Source organism: Agelaius tricolor, unplaced genomic scaffold (genome assembly GCF_023055355.1).
Source record: "Agelaius tricolor isolate 1412-34295 unplaced genomic scaffold, bAgeTri1.0.p SCAF_17, whole genome shotgun sequence".
NCBI lineage: Eukaryota > Metazoa > Chordata > Aves > Passeriformes > Icteridae > Agelaius > Agelaius tricolor.
Genome location: NW_027269277.1, coordinates 11,116,259 through 11,136,319, shown reverse-complemented (window position 1 = coordinate 11,136,319; position 20,061 = coordinate 11,116,259). Strand labels below are relative to the sequence as shown.

General features: G+C 39.2%; 1 protein-coding gene across 1 annotated transcript in view; it reads left to right on the top strand.

The window, feature by feature from the left end:
• The first annotated feature begins 1,657 nt into the window (after nucleotides 1–1,657).
• Nucleotides 1,658–20,061, top strand: part of SMARCA1 (SNF2 related chromatin remodeling ATPase 1) — a 33,092-nt gene continuing 14,688 nt past the window's right edge. Inside the window, exons 1-17 of the mRNA XM_071442436.1 lie at nucleotides 1,658–1,817; nucleotides 5,436–5,522; nucleotides 7,824–7,990; nucleotides 8,913–9,013; nucleotides 9,129–9,229; nucleotides 9,508–9,687; nucleotides 10,948–11,103; nucleotides 11,350–11,481; nucleotides 12,226–12,294; nucleotides 13,020–13,129; nucleotides 13,777–14,003; nucleotides 14,554–14,675; nucleotides 14,961–15,113; nucleotides 16,468–16,600; nucleotides 17,544–17,692; nucleotides 18,281–18,400; nucleotides 19,801–19,911. Coding sequence (XP_071298537.1) covers nucleotides 1,737–1,817; nucleotides 5,436–5,522; nucleotides 7,824–7,990; nucleotides 8,913–9,013; nucleotides 9,129–9,229; nucleotides 9,508–9,687; nucleotides 10,948–11,103; nucleotides 11,350–11,481; nucleotides 12,226–12,294; nucleotides 13,020–13,129; nucleotides 13,777–14,003; nucleotides 14,554–14,675; nucleotides 14,961–15,113; nucleotides 16,468–16,600; nucleotides 17,544–17,692; nucleotides 18,281–18,400; nucleotides 19,801–19,911 — 2,199 coding nt within the window. The 5' untranslated portion in view covers nucleotides 1,658–1,736. The remainder of the gene's footprint in view (nucleotides 1,818–5,435; nucleotides 5,523–7,823; nucleotides 7,991–8,912; nucleotides 9,014–9,128; nucleotides 9,230–9,507; nucleotides 9,688–10,947; nucleotides 11,104–11,349; nucleotides 11,482–12,225; nucleotides 12,295–13,019; nucleotides 13,130–13,776; nucleotides 14,004–14,553; nucleotides 14,676–14,960; nucleotides 15,114–16,467; nucleotides 16,601–17,543; nucleotides 17,693–18,280; nucleotides 18,401–19,800; nucleotides 19,912–20,061) is intronic.

Below are 20,061 nucleotides of genomic sequence, written 5' to 3'. Positions count from 1 at the left end.
CATGCTACTGCCTTTGTAAGTAACCACCAGGGAACATGGCTGATTTGGGGCTATATTTTTTAAGTCTACCAGCTCAAGGACTGTTTTGGGATTCTTTAGCAGTATGAGCAAAATTACAGCTCAGCAGCTGAAAATCTGAATGTCTTGCCTGGACAGTCAGAAATATGTGCATTGCCAGTAACTAAACTGAGTGGCTTCATTATTGCAATTTTCAAAAGAAATATGCAAACTGTGGTGAATTTAAAATCGCTCAGGAAAAAAAAGATCCTGTAAGCTATTTTTGCTTTGTGAGCTCCACTGGTACCTCTTAGACCTGCAGATGTTAACAGATGACTTTCTCTCTGGGGCACTTTAGGAAAGCACACTTGCCATTTGCAGCAGGGTTTGGAGCTGCTGGGATGAACCCAAAGCACCGAGGGTAGCAGCCTGAGGGACAGGATGTCAGGCTCTGGTGACATCCCCACCCAGCTCTGCGGTCCCAGCATGGCAGGACGTGTTGGAGCCATTCCAGAGGAGAAGGGCGGGAGGCTGGAGCACCTCTGCTCACTGTGGGGACAGGCTGGGATGGCGCTGCCCCTCAACAGCAGCTCTGGGGAGATCTCACTGAAGCCTTTCAGTTCTGCACGGGGCTCACGATGCAGGGAGAGCAATTTTTACATGGACAGATAGCACAAGGGGGAGCTGTTTTAAACTACGAGGAGAGATTTGGATTAATTATTAGTAAGAAATTCTTTAATGTGAGGGTGGTGAGGCACTGGCACAGGTTTCCCAGAGAATCTGTGGCTGCACCCGGATCCCGGTGTGAAAAATGCGTGTATTTTATGATTGGCTTTTCGCAAATATTAAAATGAATATTATATGCTGTGTTAGAAAGTAATGCTGTATTAATTCTCTTAAGTAGTGTGTTAAATATAGTTTTAGGTTATAAAAAATGATAAAATAGAAACGATGCTATGTAGGATACTTTTTTTAAAGAAAGGACTCGCAGCGAGGTAGCAGCCACAGGACACCTAAATCTTTCAGAGAAAAAGAATTTATTGCCCTCTTATCAGAAGAAACGAACTTCTTGCCGCCTCGAAGGTGCTGTTAGGATTCAGAGGAAGAAGTTGACGATGATCAGAATCCTGTATTTGAATGCAATTTATGCATCGTGTATGAGGTGTATGAATATGCAACAGGTTATTGGTTTTACGGTTTAATCCTTTGTTAACGGGTGTCCTTTTTCGGGCTCGTGCTGCCCAGAAAAAGGTACCTAGACGTCTGTAACTCTTTGTCTTTATTGTCTCATACTGTCCTAATTCAGTTTATCCAAATTATTATTACTCTAATTGTATTACTATTTTTATAATCATTTTATTACTATTACACTTTTAAAATTTTAAAAACAAGTGACTGCCGTTTTTCACACCGGGAGGCGTCCAAGGCCAGGTTGGATGGAGCTTGGAGCGACCTGGGATAGTGCAAAATGTCCCTGCCCATGGCCGGTGGGTGGAACAAGATGATCTTTAAGGTCCATCGGACCCCAATGCGGGCTGAGGCTCCGTGCAGCTCTGAGGGAGCCGCGGTGTCACTGGGGCGGGCGGGCCAGCCCAGCAGCACCAGGCCCACACATCCATGGCGAGACCCGCGCAGTTATCGCGAGAGCCGCGCGGCGCGGGCCGGCCGGAGGGGCGGGGCCGCCCGGCGCGAGGGGCGGTGGGGCCGCCCCCGCCCCCCCGGTGCCCGCCGAGCTCAACATGGAGCCGGGCCCGGGCGAGGAGCCCCGCGCCTCCACGTCCTCCGCCACGGCCGCCGCGCCGGAGCCCGGCCCCGAGGAGGTACCGCTCCGCTCCGGGGGGCCCTGCGGGTGGTGGAGCCTGCCCCGGTCGCCCCCTCCTGCAGCCCCTGCTCGGCCCGCGCCGCCCCGGCCCTGAGGCCGCCCGGGCCCCTCCGCCGCGGCCCGCGGGCGCCCTGCGGGCCGGGCACACCCCCGGCCCCGAGCCTGCCCTGCGGCATCGCCGCGGCCGCCGTTCCCGCCGCCCTGCCGTGCCCGCGGCCCGGCCCTGCAGCCCTGGGGCCCGTACGGAGCCCCTCCAGCCCTGCGGCCTGCGGGGTCCGGCTGCCGGAGCCCCCCGCCCTGTTGTTTCCTTTCCCGCGGCCCGGGGAACGCTGTCCCGGAGCTCCGAGGGCTCGGGGAGGGAATGGCGGGAGGGCGGCCCGGAGAGTTGGCTGGGGTCGGGGCTTCTCGCTGCCCCTGCACAGCTCGAATGGTGCCCTGGTGCAGAATACAGCCCTCGAGAGAGCACGTATGGCTGCCAGCCGCCTCTCCTTAGGTTTTTGGAAGAAAGACACAGGCATGTAGAAAGTGACGTATTCAGGTATCCTTGGAAACAGAACAAGGTTTAACCCGACGAATGAATCTTAGAAAAAACTTAGTGGAATGAGGACCGTACATCATATATTTATGTTACTGGAAAAAATTGTGGAACTAATGATAAGAGTACATTCAGGTGTTTTGTCTCAGTTACTGACAGTCCATTTTCTGTAAAGAATGTTTGAAGCTTTATTTTATTATTATGTATACAAACAGTTATGGGACACTTTACTTGGTTGCTCAAGAGCAAATGTTTAAAGGCTATTTCTTTATTTCATGCAACTTACTCTGCAAAATTTTATGCATGTCAACTGTACAGTCACAGCATCTGCATAACAGCGGCAGTCGTGCAACCTGTTGTGCTCTGCTCCCCTGTCAGTGTTTTACTTCATAAATAGTCTTTGTTGTAATACCAAAACTGCCTTACTGGCTGTTTGGAACTGTATTTCCACCTTGTATATGTGAGTTGAACACAGAAGGAATCTTAATTATTCTTAGTGCATCTTTTCAGAGTTTTCAGTAGCACAAGTTGCAAGGGTAAAGTCAGCTAAAGCAGCAGCAGTTCTTGTTCCCAGTTGTTTATTTAGGTGTTCATGGGGCCTCCTCACTTTGGCACTGTTAAACTTTCTGGATAGAAATCTCTCAGCCTGAATTTGGGAACTCTGTTTAGTGTAGTTTAATATTGGAGATTTTAAGGGGAGTATTTTGTATCTTTGGAATACTCAGGATCCTTTGAAAGTGCTGTGTGGATCTTGTAAGGTGTTTAAATGACAGCAGTTTTCAGGGGACTGTCAAATCTATAATGGAAATAGATTCTAGAGTAGAGACAAATTGTTACTGATGAATTTCCTGAGCTAAAAATGAAACTACTTTTGTTGTGGTAAATTGCACTGAGGCTTCTGCTGTCCTGGTTCCTGACAGGTCAGCCCTCTATGTGATGACGATGTGTCGTGTAAAGTTTCTAGGAAAACCTCAGACCTTGTGAAATATTTTATGTTTCTCTGTTGTATAAGGCTACGTGGTCCAGTTGTTAGGGGGGTGTATTGTTACTCATACCAAAATTTAGTAATTGTCAAAGTGTAGAGTTTTGTAATTCAGAGCATTATGCAGAAGCAAGTCTGGCTATGATGCCTGTCCATCAATATTCAGCAGAAACACTGCAATAAGAAGGTGGGGGGAGGCAGGGACAGTGTTTTCTCTTTAAGGGCAAGGTGTACACTGGGATTTTATTGTGCTGTGGCTGCAGCAATAGGTCAGCTCATTTACTGTTTTAACTCAGAGTGTGTTATTCAGAATAAATCAGAATGTATCCAGAATATATCTTTCAGAATAAATTTGATTTGTATGCCACCATAAGTTTTATCCTTCTGGGATAATCTGAGTAAGAACAGAACTGACATTGCAGCTGTCTGCCTTGGGGCTTAGAAAAATAATCTTGCACTGCAATTTACTTGAAAAACTTTGTTTTAAGGGATTCTCATAATATTGAGTTGTTCTGCTTGAAGAAACTTCATTCTTACATGAGGTAGACAGACAGCTTTTTTCCAGTAACACAAAATCTATCTAATTTATTTCTAGGGCAGGTGGGGGAGATGCCTGAAATGGCCTACTGTCAATTTGTTTTCATTTAAGGAATAATTTAACACTTCACTTGAAGGACTGGACCTGATATTAGCAATGTCAGTCTCTCTTTTTGGAGTGTGTGTTGTTTAGTGATGTAATGGAGATGTGAATATCCACATCTGTATCACCTCTCTTTGGCATGTTGGAGTAACTTTGCTTTCTAAGATGAGCTGATTATCTGTGTGACTGAAGAATATTTAAGTGAATAGAATATTTCTAATATTTCTAAATTACCTATTTGCAACATTTGGCCTTGCACAGGTGAGCTGGAGCATTTATAAAATCATTAAGCTGTCAAGCAGCTTCATTATACACTAAGAACTGTTCACCTCTGCAGAGAATTATGGCTTTGGGCCAAACTTGAAAGAGGAATCTCTGACTTCAGAAAATATTCCTCCCTTTTGCATGGTTGTGCTTAAAGAAGAAGCTGGCATGTGTATTTATCAGTAACACTTCTGAAATTTAAATGCAATGTTGTTTGACAGATTTTTAAATATTTGGTACCATTTTGGCCTGGTTTTGCTACTGGACCCTGAATAGTTTAGAGTAATTATTATTTTAATGTATTTAATAGTAGTCTGATAGTTAAAGCAGATTTATGCTCTGCACTGTTATATTTTATGCAGACATGCACTCTTGCAGCTCCTTCCAGCTTAATCAGAGCTTCTCAGAAACATTTTTAGAATTTAAAGCATGTCAAAACAGGTTTATTTTTTATTGGCATATTTCAAAGACCAATTAGGAAAGTTTTCCTTAATTAGGAGGGGAAAAAATCTACCACTTCATCATTTTACCAATATAGTTGTGGAAAAGCTGCTTTGAGCTTCTCAATTGAAGACAGGCATGAATCTCATAAACTACAAAAGTTACATTTTAGTTACAATTTCATAGATTTCTTTCATGTATAGTAAATGAAGTGGTTCTGCTGTCTGAGAGTGTACCATGGAGTTGTTGCTGCCTGGATTGAATTGGTTGGTTGTGTATATTCCTAGGTTTATGGTTTAGTGTAGTTAAGCTGTGTTTCCAATTGAACTTGTGACAATTCATCTAGAAGTGGAAACAGACAAAACCAAAATGCAAGTGTCAGCAACTTAAAATTAGGAATCTGACATTTAGAAACCAAAACTTTTAAGTTTTTTAAAATATCTTTTCAAGATATTAAACCTTATGCATTTACAGTGAGATCCCTGTGAAAGATTAAACTTCATGCTGTTTCAGTAATTTCTTTCAATTTGGATCCTGTGTGTAGGGATAAATATGGGCTCTTTAGTTTCATTCTGGACATGAAGTTTTGCTTTAGGTGAAATGATATGATAAATGCACTCATTTAATTTTGAAATAATTATTTTTAAAAAGTAGCATGCTTGCCTTGCAGATTGTAGGTTTGTTCAGTTTGATACATTTTGCTAAAAAAGTAAATAAACTGGTATTTATAAAATGTTTAACTTTTGAATTCCAGAAAAATGATCCCCCATTCCAACTCAAACTTCCTCCAAAGGCAGCTAGACCTGAAAAAGAAGTTGACCCAGAATATGAAGAGAAGATGGTAAGTGCTTTCATGAGAAAATGTCCTGCAGCTTTTTATGGCACTTGGTTGTTGGAGCAGGATCTGCACAGTTACAGGGAGTTACTGCAGCCTGGATGTGTCAGAAAATAACCAGATCAAGATTAATTTCGATGTCCATGTCGTGTCTCTCACAGTGAGGGACACATGTCAGGTAGTGGTGGTTCTGTTAAATACTGCCCCATTCTTCCAACTGCTTTTGTCTGCATGGTTTTTGGAGTTGTACCCTGTGGTTTTTATACTCAGTAGTTGTCAGTGGATTTTTGGTTTTGTGGTTTCTTTTTTAGTTATCCACACCCATCTGTGGTAAGGAGTTACTGTTCAATGACATTTTATATTTACAGCTCTCCCCATTTAGTTTTGAATTGTCTCTGCCAGTTTTATTTGGTGACTCCTTGGGTCATGTCAGAGGCATCCTTAAGCTGCTTCTTACTTAATTGAAACACTGAAGCTGCCAGTTTGTCTCATCTAAAAACAAGGCTTTAAATATTTCAATGCCCCATAATATGTGTGCCATAACAATGCAAAAGAGGATTTGTCCATGACACCAATGCTGGGAGCTTGTAATGCTGGAGAGGGCATGTAACAGGGTAACTTCTGTGGTACAAAGAGGCAAAAACCTGCAGGACACCCTGGATGACATTTGTAGTAAGTTCCTGGTTTAAGCTGGTACCTCTGTCTTGCATTGTTTTTAAAGGCTTTAATGTTAAATGGATGCAAAATAATTACAGTAGAGTCTGAAAGGACTGGATATTTCAGAAGTCAGGGAAGAATACAACTGTTAGACATAGAAAAATTGATACCTACATGTATGAACACCTAATTGATAGCTGAAGAGCCACAGTGAATCTGTTCCTTGAGAATGAATTGAGTAAACAGCTAAACTTGTTTCACAGTAATCCATGACTTTACAACTTCCCTAAATTACAGTGTTAGTTCAGTTTTCTTAAGGCAAAGGGATTAGATACCAAAAAAATTTACCTTTTATCAATTATGCAGTTGTGAGCTAGACCTTTACTGTTTTATCAAGACATACTGTTTATACTAAGCCTATGATATTGCAGGCAGAAAATTATCTTGTTTCATCCAACATAGGTTCTTACCAACAGTGATTATTTTGCCAAAACCATCATGTGTTATTTGTTAACTACGAATCCTCTGAATGGATTTGTTTTTATACTGATGATCATAAACATCAATGCCTCTACTTCCCCCTTCTATAATTTCTTTTTCATAAAGGTTTTACTTGATATTTACATTGTATTCGGTTCTCAAGTTATTTGCAGAAACGATCCGATAATAAAAAGCAGTCATTTTCCCCCGCAGATCTCGGTAAAGCTGTTCCTGTGGCGCTGTTAAAGAAGCGCGGTGCCCTCGTGTGGCACCATCGTGCATTGCACGCCCGGAGCGCTCTGCTGCCCTCTGGGCGGCGATCCTGCTGCTGTTGATTCTTGCTTGTTGTAAGCCACCTGCAGAAAGGCGTTCTGGGGGTCGGGTGTTCCTTGGAAACGATGCAGAACTACGGATTCACTTCTGTCTTTGTCTGATATCATGGGATGTGAATGAGATCACAGGGACGTGAAGAGCCACAGGCACACTGCAGCTGCAAAAGGCATCCCAAGGGCAACACAAAACTGCCACAATGTAGCTTCCTCCACAGCTTTTTCCTTGGAACCTGCATTCTCTCAGATAGAATTTGCATTTTTTTTCATACTTTTCTTTAAAATGATGTAACATGTTACCTTCTAAGTAAAAGGAAGACCATGTTTTTCCTGCATGACATAGTAAAGTGTGTGTGCCCCATTGAGATGGCAAAACTGAAATGCTCAAAATTTGAAATCTGACAGCAAAATTCACAAACTTGAGTGAAAGCAGTTCAACCATTACTTCAGAAATAGTTCTAAAAGCAGAGCTACTACCGTGTTGTTTTTGGTCAAATCCTGTTAGCCTTGAAGCTGATGAAAGTTCTGCCACTGATGAGCAAGGTTAGGATTTCATCCCTTACTGCAAGTCATAACTTTAGTTTTGTCTTTATCTTTTGTGGGCAAAGATTAAAGCATCCCTTCACCACTGCTGGTGTGCCATGAAGCAGCTCCAGCTCTGTTTCACAATGCTTGTAGTCCTCTGAGCTGTCTGACAGATGGTCTTGTCAGTCTTTCCTCATACAAGTTGTTCTCATGAGTGTCTGAATTCTGTTTTGTAACAAAAATACAATTTTATGAAGAAAAGTTATTTATTTTTCTTTTTTTCTTTTTTTATTCTCTTCTCCACTTTGGAAACTAGAAAGCAGATCGAGCAAAAAGGTTTGAATTCCTCCTGAAGCAGACAGAACTTTTTGCACATTTCATTCAACCTGCAGCACAAAAATCACCAACATCTCCACTGAAAGTCAAGCTGGGTCGGCCACGGATGAAGAAAGATGAAAAACAGAGTTTGATTTCAGCTGGGGAGTATGTTTTATTTTTATTTCTGGCTTCTTACTTGTTCAAACAACTTAGACTTTTAATGTAATTTGTGTAGAGATTGTACATAGAAATTGTACTTTCAGTAAATCCAGACAATTTCCTATTAGTGGGGTATCAATTTCTTTAAAAGCTGGTTGGTTTGAAAGCATCATCTGCTCCATCAACATAAGTGGGACCTTGGATCGGAAAGGCACTTTTAAAGCAAGTTTCCTGATTCTTGCCATGTAAAATGCTTTGGTCTGTATTGTGGGGTGACTTTGGAAAACACAAATTGAATTTCTTTTGCATGATGCTGAAGGGGCATCAGAAATCCACCTGATGTGACCCAGCTGGTAGTGCACCAGTCAGTGGGAGCAGGGTGGGGCTAGACCAGGTTGTGACAAGGCAGTGCCCATGTAGTGGGGATGTTGGATCCTCAGCCCCAGCTGGCTCTCCCCACTGCTCTGTCTGTGTTAGTATTGCAGCAGAGCCTGCCTGTAGTGCCTCTGACAGGTCTTGAAATAACAAGCAACTGTTTTTTTTTAATGTTTCAAAATTACATTCTATTTTAGAAATTTTAATTTTTTAAAAATGCGAATATGTGATTTTTCTGAACTTTGTCATTATCAGATAATGGAGTCTAAGGCCACCACTGATGTATCTTGTATGTCCATGTTGCTCATTAAAAAGTGCCTCAGAGAACTCACAATATTGTCAGATTATAACTGTGGCTCTGAAAGAGAGGGCTTCATATCAGCCTTTCTGATTAAAGCTGGAATGACTCCTGAGGAGTAACATTTTAACAGGATGGGTCAGGATACCAGAACACTGCCAGTGTGGGTCAGTGATTGTTTCTGTTGTGAGCTGGAGTTTGTAGCAGTGTTTTGCAGCGGTTTGTTCACACATCAGTGTTGGGCTCTTTGTTCAGGTACCGCCACAGGCGCACGGAGCAGGAGGAGGATGAGGAGCTCTTGTCCGAGAGCCGGAAAAGCTCCAACGTGTGCATTCGGTTTGAGGAGTCCCCTTCATGTAAGCATGGTTAACACTTCTCTGATTTGGTGTAACAAAACTCTGAGCAGATTGCACTTGAAATGTTCTACTTTGAATTAGTATTTTTCTACTTAAAGGAATCTTGCATTTACAGATGTGAAAGGAGGAACACTAAGAGATTATCAGGTTAGAGGTTTGAACTGGATGATCTCGTTGTATGAAAATGGAGTTAATGGCATTCTGGCAGACGAAATGGTAAGCAGTCATCTTCTGGATTTTTTGGTAGTAATTATTGAACAAAATACAACATTGAAGTGCTTATAGTATTTCATGTACATGCAGTAGTATGTTTCATTCTACAGCAGTCTGGTTTTTCAAATCTGAAATTGTAATGAAAGAAATTCCATTGCAAACATTTTTTGTGTAGTTTGCTTTAAACAAATGGCAGAATTATATAGTAAAAAAATGGTTTGAAAGTATTTCTTTGTTATTTCACTTCAGCAAGTTTCTTTCCCCCCTCTTTGTCCATGCAGGGGCTTGGTAAGACTCTACAGACAATAGCTTTATTAGGCTATCTGAAGCATTACAGAAACATTCCTGGGCCACACATGGTTCTAGTTCCAAAATCAACTTTGCATAACTGGATGAATGAATTCAAGCGCTGGGTTCCATCCTTACGTGCTGTTTGCCTTATTGGAGATAAAGATGCCAGAGTAAGTGCTTCACATTTCAGAAATTTATGCATTATTTGGCAAAAAATATCAGTTGGGTACTTGGAATTCTCCCTAAGCTATTTCCTTAATTACAGTATATTTTAGTAATCTTTACTGCATTAATGTTGAAAAGGCAAAATGTTATGCTTGTGACTAGGAGGGAAAACTGAAAATCAGTAGATTAAATAATAGACTAGGGTCTGAGTACAGCCCTTTGAGTTGTCTGTTTTTCTGTTGTCTTTCTCTTTGACTTTTGCACCTATTTTTTATCTCTCTTCCATATTTGTAATGTGACAGTGTGTACTCATTTTTCTTTATTGCACTCACTTTGTTACCTCTTCCTTCACCTTTTTTCAGATGACTTTTCCCACTCCTGTATTTTATAAGCCTGCCTGGCCTTGTAACTAGGATTGTGCTGTAGAGCTTTTCATCTTTCATTGTGAAGGCCTTAAAATAGATATAGAATGTTTTTCTAACTGAAGGGGATGAACAAGCTGGATGTTTCTGTGAATTCTGTAGCTGCTCATATGGATTGCATGGCTGCCTGTTACTGCTTGAGGGTGGAAAGGTTCTAGGAAGGGAATAGGAGCTGGCAATGTGGCCAGGAAGGCCAGTGGCATCCTGGCTTGTACCAGCCATGGTGAGGCCAGCAGGACCAGGGCAGTGACTGTCCCCTTGTACTGAGGGGCTGGAGTGTGTTCAGAGGAGGGAACAGAGCTTAGGAGGAGCAGCTGAGGGAACTTGTTTTTGTAGGTGATAGGACAAGAGGAAATGGCCTCACTCAGGTGCACCAGGCCTATGGGATGGTGTTTTTTGATGTGAAAGGACCTTGCACAACAGAGATGGGACAGAGGGGGGAGCTATCTGGGGAAGAGAGGAGATAGTTGGGAATGGACTATGTAAGTTGGTTTGATACACTTCTGTGATTGTATCTTTGGACAAGTTAATTCAGAAGGGTTTTTTCCCCTTTTGGTTGTATATACTCTATTTGAATTACAGAGAAATGATGCTGAAGGGCTAATAGCTAATTTTGAGTAGGAGCTAATTTGTGTTTTGCTTAACTCCGGCTTTCTCTGTGCTTGAAGTACAAAGGATTGAAGGCTTTTTTTACAGTAACTCTCAGTTACTGAGAAGATGTTTCAGATGAATTTTGTGTGCTAGTTTAGAGCATCAGTGATGGTGATGGAGACAGCTTTCCCTGAATGCCATAAAATTTGTTCATATTTATAAATGCTTACTAATCCAGTTCTTCTGCTCTAGGCTGCATTTATCCGTGATGTTATGATGCCTGGTGAATGGGATGTTTGTGTTACATCATATGAAATGGTAATTAAAGAGAAATCAGTCTTCAAGAAATTTAACTGGAGGTACCTGGTAATTGATGAAGCCCACAGAATAAAGAATGAGAAGTCTAAGGTAAATTTGAAATTGTTTCATACTTGAGAGTTAGTTTGCAAAAAAAAAGATGCATTTGATTTGAGCAGATTTGAAGTGTTAGCTGTGGTGTTTTTTTAAAATAAAAGCAATAAGCTATTGGGTGGTAAATGTGAATTTCATAGGTAGCTCACTGTCTCTAAGTTTAATTGACATTGTTTTAGGTTTCAAAAACCGATTGCCTGTGCTGTAGTGTAGATGGTGTTGATAACTGCGTTGTGTTTCCAGCTGTCAGAGATTGTGCGTGAGTTCAAGACAACAAATCGATTGCTGCTTACAGGAACTCCTTTACAGAATAACCTCCATGAGCTGTGGGCATTACTCAATTTCCTTTTACCTGATGTCTTCAATTCTGCAGATGTAAGTTGATGTTTGGAAGTACAGTGTTATTATTTTGATTTCCAGGCTGCTGTCAGTAGAAGAATGACCAGCCTAGTAGGAGATGGACATTGTGCATGACCCAGGTTCAGGGAAAGCTCTGTGGCTTACTGTAGACTGCTTTTCTTACTCTACCTAGTTGAAACAGTGCATTCTGCTGGTGTGGATGAGGCCTCAGACCATTAACAGCAAATGCAATATCTTAAATAGATCAAGAATTATGCAGAATTTGAGAAAGCAGTGAAGTAGCAAGAATATGAAGCATCCAAATAGACATAAGCCTTTTTTTAAAATTTAGAACTTGAATAATCTTTCTTCTCTTTTACTGTTAATGTTTCTTTGTGCTTGTATTACTTGATTATGTTATTTTTGCTCTGCTGTCCATCTCATTTTCTTAAGGATTTAAGTTGGTGTTTTTTTAACTTTTTGGCCCATCATCACATGAGCACTGAAGGGAAGCACTTAGACACTGCAGTGATGAGCATGGAAAGTTGTTGTATATTAACAGAGTATAATGGTGTTTGGTCTGCAGTGTGATGCACTTGACTCAAATGTTACAACGTACTAGGGAGATGGCACAGAATTGCAGACTGGTTTTTCTTTCACAGACGTAATTTGTCTCAAGATTTATGCCACTCTTGGCTGGAATGAAAGAGAGTCAATATGTGTCTGTTAAAAGTGCAAATGATAAACTGTTCTTACCAATTGTGCTGTTTCTCATCACAGGATTTTGACTCATGGTTTGACACTAAAAATTGCCTTGGTGATCAGAAACTTGTAGAAAGACTTCATGCTGTAAGTAATTAAAGCTGTAATCACGTGTCATCATTAGCATGCACACTGTAAAGAAGAAAACCAGATTAGTTTCCCCTTCATCTCAAAGTTGAAAAAATGAACATGAAGGTTTTTAGTTACAGGAATGCCTATCAGAATTTTCATTAATTAAGCTTCCTGTCATAGGTACTACTGTTTGTGTGTTACTGTTTGAAGCAGACAAAATCTGAACATAAGATGTGGAAATGAAGAATTTTGAGATCTTTTTGAAACCATTTATTATTGTGAATAGTACACTGATACATGTCATGTTAATCTGAATAAAGGCATGCCTTAACCTTTGTTTTACTGTGTGTGAGATAAGACATTTTTTGCAGTAGCAAAAGAGGTCAGAGAGCCTACAACGTGCATTGCTTATACTTGAAATGTTGGTGTGTTTTGTCCCTGCTAGTGGAAATGAAGCAGGGCTTATATTAAAAAGGATTAAATTTTATAAACTTAAGAGTTTTGCCCCTTCTTAAGATAACAACTGGGATGATTCTGGCAATCCTTATATAGGGATACACATATTTATGTGTGAGTTTAGTCATTGCTGGACAACGTTTTGCAGAATTTTTCATGGAGTCACCATGACAGCAATAGATCCTGATTAGTTCTGGATAAATATCAGATAATTGAATCTGTTAGTGTATTTGTAGCAGTCAGTTTTATACATTTATCTATGTAAAACATCTTAATTTGTGTAGGTTTTGAAGCCATTTCTCTTACGTCGCATAAAAGGTGAAGTAGAAAAGAGTTTGCCTCCAAAGAAAGAAGTGAAAATTTATCTTGGGCTCAGCAAAATGCAGAGAGAATGGTGAGTTATTTACATCAAAGTAAGATTCTTTTCTGATAAACACTATAGCTCTTCACACTGATACTTTTTTCCTTACATTTGCATGTTGAGACAGTCAGAGAAACTTATTTATAGCTGTCTTAGGGCTTTTGTAAAAAATGCACAAGTTTCAGAGAGCTCAGGAAGGGTAATGAAAAGAGCTGGGAGGAAAAAAGGAGAAAATTTTTTCCTTCCTTAAGTTTATGTGAAAGAACAAATGCCTCCTAAGCTCCCTCTTTTGATCCAAGTATTTATGCACCAAGATGTCTTAACCTGAAATTAGAAAACTTTGAGGAGCTACATACCCAGAAGAGATATGAGACAAGGAGCCAGGTCAGTGTAGCAGTTTCTGTCAAATAAATGATATTTTTAATCTACTATGTACTACTAAAATGGAAGTGTAAAATAATCCAGGGCAGATCGTTGTCACTCGCAGAGAGATTCCCTTTCGTATTTAGGTATGAATTTGGAAATCTTTCTTATCAGTCAGATGTTTCTTAGTGATGTAGCTCATTGTTACATAAACAAAGCCAACTCCCACATAAATAAGAATGGTGATATTACAGGGTTTAATTCATTCATTGAATTAAAAACCAGAAAGTTGTTTAAAACTGCCCTTCAAACCTCAGGTACACCAGGATCCTGATGAAAGACATTGATATCCTGAATTCAGCTGGCAAGATGGATAAGATGCGCCTGCTGAATATTCTGATGCAGCTGCGGAAGTGCTGTAACCATCCTTACCTGTTTGATGGTGCTGAGCCCGGCCCTCCTTACACCACTGACACTCATCTCATCACCAACAGTGGGAAAATGTTAGTTCTGGATAAGCTGCTGGCAAAACTCAGAGAGCAGGGTGAGTACTGTTTGTGGACAGCAGTGATCTGAATGCTCCTTCTAAGTTAAAGTCTCTTTCAAAACCAGCACAGGTTTAGCCTCTCCTGCAGTGAATGTATTCATCACTTTCTCTGAGTTTTTTCTTGAAAATTAGTTTTCTGTAGATCTTAACACATGAAGGGAAAGAATTTTTATGGGAATGATGAGTAAGACTAAAAATATGGAGAAGCAGAAGGAAAGGAAGAGTAGAGCCTCCCTTCTCCTTTCTGTAAGACAATTCATGATGATAGGATTATTTCATCTATGTGCATCAGTCAGCACAGATTTCCTTACAATGGATTTAAGTGTTCTCCTTCTTTGGTTGTATATTTCTCCTCTATAATTTATCAAGTAATATTCTTGAGTGGTTTAATCACTACCAGAAAAATAACTTGAGAAGAAAGACTTATTTAATTTAGGCATAGTACAGAATATTTCACATAAATTCTCAGTCATGCTCTCTAGTAGCTCTGTGATAAGATCAGTGTGAAAACATGAAATGAATGTCAAAACCCTCTGTGTTCTGTCAGGTTCCAGAGTTCTGCTGTTCAGTCAGATGACTCGTTTGCTGGATATTTTGGAAGACTATTGCATGTGGCGTGGCTATGAGTACTGCAGGCTTGATGGGCAGACACCACATGAGGAAAGAGAGGTGGGAAAGTTGTATGCAAACAAGAAAAACCTTTGTGTTAGGTTAATAAGTTATTATTTACATATATCTATGTAGCCACATCATTGTTTAAAGTAAAGCAGAAATGCTACAGTTTTTAAAAGGCTGCTAAGGGAATGTTTTTCCTAGCCTAAGTCCACAGTATGTTTCATTTGATCCTCAGCTAAGTGAAAAATACAGTATATTGTGGAGTCAGTACAGATTTTCTCACCTGTCCAGACATACATTTCTTACTTTAGTGACACCTTTTTTTTTTTTTTCTCTCAGGAAGCAATTGACACATTTAATGCTCCTAACAGCAGTAAATTCATTTTCATGCTGAGTACCAGAGCTGGAGGTCTTGGAATTAATTTGGCAACTGCTGATGTGGTTATTCTTTATGATTCGGATTGGAACCCTCAAGTAGATCTGCAAGCCATGGTGAGTTAACTCCCTAATACACATTTGTTTGTTTAAGCTGTGAATGTTCTATTTTGTATAACCATTTTCAGAACTTGCACTTTTGTTATTTTTCTTTACTTTTTGTTCACACAAGACAATACCAAAAACCAAAGGAGTTGAATAAAAGGTCTTGAACAGAATTTGTGGAGAAAATTTTAGATTTTTCGTCTGTAAATATTTGTCTTAATTCTTTTCATAATGAGAGATTCCTTCTATCAAAATACTGTGTCAATATTGTTAATAGAAGTATAGAATTATTCTTAATTCTGTCTTTTCAGAAGAGAACAGTCAATAATAGAGGACTGTTTTCAAAATAGTAACAGATAACTAAAAGCATGCAGCCTTATATTTCTGTCGTTTTGGAAGTTTAAGGTTTTACTTTTTGTTTCTGCATAAGCCTAAAGGCATTTGGTGGTGATGCTGGGAGGGGGAGGTTACCTTTGGGTTAAACCTACTCCAATCTTCTCTTTCTCAGTGCTGAATGTAAAAAAAATAGAGTCTGTAATTTGTTTAATGTGGAATAAAACTCATGTGAGCCTTCTTGCATGATTAGTAGGGCAGGTATTTGTTCAGTGGTTTGTAATTTTTAATTTTCTTTTAATGCACTTCAGCACATCAAATATTTAATATCAATAGCTCATCCTTTAGATATGCAGGTTGGCTGCCAATAGTTGACCAACTTCCTGGAGACTGTGTGATTTGTGAACTTCAGTAGGGTTTTCAGGAAGAAATGAATATTATGAAGGAGAGTAAAAGATTTAACACCTTATGTTTAAAGAGAAAATCCTGGTATCCACAGCTTGAAGGACAGCTGTTTAACTTTTTTTGATTTAAAAGGACATGTTTTCTAGAGAGGATAAACACAAGTTTTGTTACAAATGAGTGTAGTGTGTAAGTCATAAACCTTGTTTGCTTGGCTTACAAGCACAGTGTTGGAGCTGTGGCTTCAGGAACTCTGCACATGGAATTAATGTGCTCAGGCCAGGGATGCAGAATGTCAATACCTGTGTCAAGTGACAGAATTCATTGAAAGCAATACAAGTGTATGCATGTATTTACTGTTGTGTGTCCACTTCCCAGCTGCAGTCTGGACAGACACTCACTTGTTTTCATTTACAATGAGGGAGATGCATTTATTGCTATGGAATGACTCAAAAATGTAATAGCCAGGTATAAGTAAGTAGCAGAATACTGGTTTTACAGTGATCTGTGCTTTTGAATAGGCAAGGGACCAAGAAGTGCAATGCTGGTTTGAGGCTGCTATTTCTGCAAGCTAACTGTCTATTGCCTGTGAGTTCTTGTTGCTGAACACTCATTGATTTATGTTTGTTAGGATCGTGCGCATCGTATTGGTCAAAAGAAACCAGTACGGGTGTTCCGACTTATCACTGATAATACTGTTGAAGAGAGGATTGTAGAAAGAGCTGAAATAAAACTGAGACTGGACTCTATAGTTATACAACAAGGTATCAACTGCTATATATGTTTGTCTGCAACAGAATTGTTCAGTCCCTTAAAATATGGTTAAATAACTGTACAAATGTACAGTGTTAGAGAAAGCAGGCCTTGTGTATAATAGCAGTGTACTAAATCAACCTGATGTGCAAGGTATTCACCTGTTCAGCTGAATTATTTTAAAATTCTGATTAATGTAGACATAGACTTAGAGTGAGTCTAAATGAGGAAAGTAAACTACAGCTGAATAGATGTTACTTAGTTTTGTGATATGATAGAAAGAAAAAAATCAGGTATGTTCCATGGCAGTTGAAATAATGATATGATTCTTACCACAGAAGAGTTGACTGAAAAAAATAAAACACCTTTGTGTATTTTTGTTTGGAAGCACTTAGAGGAATAGTTTGTCAAAACTAAGGTACTCAAGCTAAGTTTTTAGGGTTGTTTGTATTTACTACAGGGTGGGCTACTGAAAGGATGATGGTCAAAATTTTGATAGCATGAGAAGAGATAGGATAAGAGAAGTTTTGGGACAGCAATTAAATTTTGGGAAGAATAATTAGAAAATTGGGTTGAAATCAGTGATGTGAATGTTGAAAATGTCAAGCACTTCTTAGTGGTTATTATAGAATACTTCTTAATTTTTCATCTTGAGATAAGATTGTGACCTTAAAAGTTCAGCTAACTTTGTAAGAATAAGATCTTAAATGTAAAATTCAGATTATATGAATGTGAAATGTTTTTTGTTATGGCTTGAGTCAAAGTTGTTTTTTTTATTTTTCCCCAAAGTTCCAGACTTCTGTTAATTCTCATCTTGAGCGAAATGTATTTTTTCTGTATGGTTGTTCTGTTTTTCCTTTCTCGTTCTGTCAGTGAAGTAAAAAAATGCACTGCTTGCATGGTCCTACTAGAACTCCCACATTATAACTTGCAACATATTCCTTGTGATTGTAGGAAGGCTCATAGACCAGCAGTCCAACAAACTGGCAAAAGATGAAATGCTGCAGATGATCCGGCACGGAGCCACGCACGTGTTTGCTTCCAAAGACAGCGAGCTGACAGAAGAAGATATAACCACTATCTTAGAAAGAGGTGAAAAGAAGGTTAGAGAACCTTTTAATATGGAATTCAAAATATCTATGCACAAAATGGAATGAGATCTGATTATGTAAATTTATTGTTACTTTACTATTTGTGCAGATTTTAAATATTATGAAAGTTTTGAAGTAGAATTAGTGATTATAATTATTTTCAAGGTTCATGCTGTGTGCATCCTGTCTTAAGCACTGCTTATTTTGTGGTCTTTTAGTAAAATGTAAATTTAATGCCAATAACTGTGACAGACACAAAGTCCTTATGGAACTTCATTAGGTAATAGATAGCTCTATGAAAAACTGAACTGCCATTTCAGCTCCAAGGAGATGGGCATAAATTTAATTTGAATTTTAAAGTTAAATTGTACAGTTGTAGGACTACATCCCAGCATAATAAATTTAGTTTAATGGAGAGTATTGAAGTCAAATTGCTCTAAATTGAAAAGGACAATGGGTATCTCTCTTTAGAAGAAAGTGTAAGTAAAAGTTAAAATCAGAAAAAGATATTGAGGATGTTGTAGTAATGATGAAAGCTGTTTTTTTCAGAGAAGATTAAATAGCTTGAGTGAGCCTAAAAATATCTTCCTTTCATTTTAGACAGCTGAAATGAATGAACGATTGCAGAAAATGGGAGAGAGCTCCCTGCGAAATTTCACTATGGACACAGAGATGAGCTTGTACAACTTTGAAGGTGAAGATTACAGAGAAAAACAGAAGGTAATTTTTTGTAGTATTTAAGACTTCAGTTTAAAGGTGCAAACATAAAAGCCATACTATAAATGTTATGACTGTGAAGGTTCCTAGATCCTAGAGAAGTAAGGAACCATTGAAAAATTCACCTGGCTCTGCCCAAGCATTAATGTTCTGAATTTTTGTTAAACTACTTTCAGCCCCACTGTTTTTTTTATGGCAAAATCTGATACCATTGCTCAGATGTTATCCCTTCTGCAAAAAACCACTGAGTTGCATGCTGCTATACTGCTGCAGTCAGTATTATTTTGCTGTCACATAACTAAGGGGAAAAAACAGGCCTGATAATTTTTTATGTGGATCTTGGACTAGAGTCTGTTTTTGCAGTGAAGGTTTATCTTAGTTTGAAAGACAAGTGTCTGCTAAGGAAGTCAGGAGCCTCCCTTGGAATGGAAAATGTAAACCCCTTCCCTCTGAATTACCATGATTTGAAATTAAGGGGCTCTCAGGCAAAGATCTGACAATAGGACTGACAGTTCTTTACTGGTATGTACAACAAGGCAAACAAACCACAGCATTCAAAGGGAACAAAAGGAAAGAAACCTAGCCCCCAACAAGGTTTTAGTTTGTACATTGATTTTACCTAGTAATAGAAGGATCATCCATACAAAGAGGTGTTACTCAATCCCACACTGTTCCCTTTGCATCTCTGTTTTGTACAAGGTGTATAGTGAAGATATCCTTAAGGTCTTACCTGGAATCAGATGTGTGAATTCTTACTTGTTAACTACAAAATGCCCTTCTAACTCAGGTTTTTATTGATTTCGAAAAAACATTTAGAAAAATAAATTGTTTGATGAGAATATAGTGCAGTGTGTGGATATACACATAAAAATCTTTGTGTTAATGATTCCATTACAAGAAGTGAGTTAAATACTGCATAGTATGAAATAACATTAAGGATTTAGTTAAAATTAATTGATTGCTAATGGATTTTTTTGACTGTGTTGTAGCCTTTATAGAGGTTATTCATTGTGATATTTAGAGGAGAAGCAATTTATTCATATCTCAAGAAATTAGAGAATTCAGAGCCCAAGTCCTCAGCCCTTCCATTGTGTTTTGGTAGATGGAATCATAACCCTACTCAGGCTTCTGAATTACTTAAACTACTGTAAAAGAATCTCTTCTTGGCACTGCACTGCCTTACTTGTGTATTATCTTTTAAGTGCTTAAATATTTGTTATAATCAGCTATAATTTCTAGCTGAATTTTGAGCTCTATTGTAGTATCCAAATTATTGAGCACAATCATTAGATTTGCTGTGCAGAAATACATTCCTGTTTTGCAGTGCCATATTAGTCATTATTCTTGTGACTTTAGGGAAGCAAACAGTTACTTGAGTAGTTTTTGTTCTGTTCTGTGTGTAGCTGAGCATGATGGAATGGATTGAGCCTCCAAAAAGAGAACGCAAAGCCAATTATGCAGTGGATGCTTATTTCAGAGAGGCCCTACGTGTCAGTGAACCAAAAGTCCCCAAGGTAAGGAGGTGGAAAGTGTGGAAGGGTTTTAGGTGGTTCTTTTGCTCCTCCTCTCCCATGCTGCATCCCTGGCTCTACCCCTGTGTATTTACAAGGTTGCCACTCCTGTTGAATTATGGTAGTTTACTTGCAGGAAAGTTAAGCTTCTGT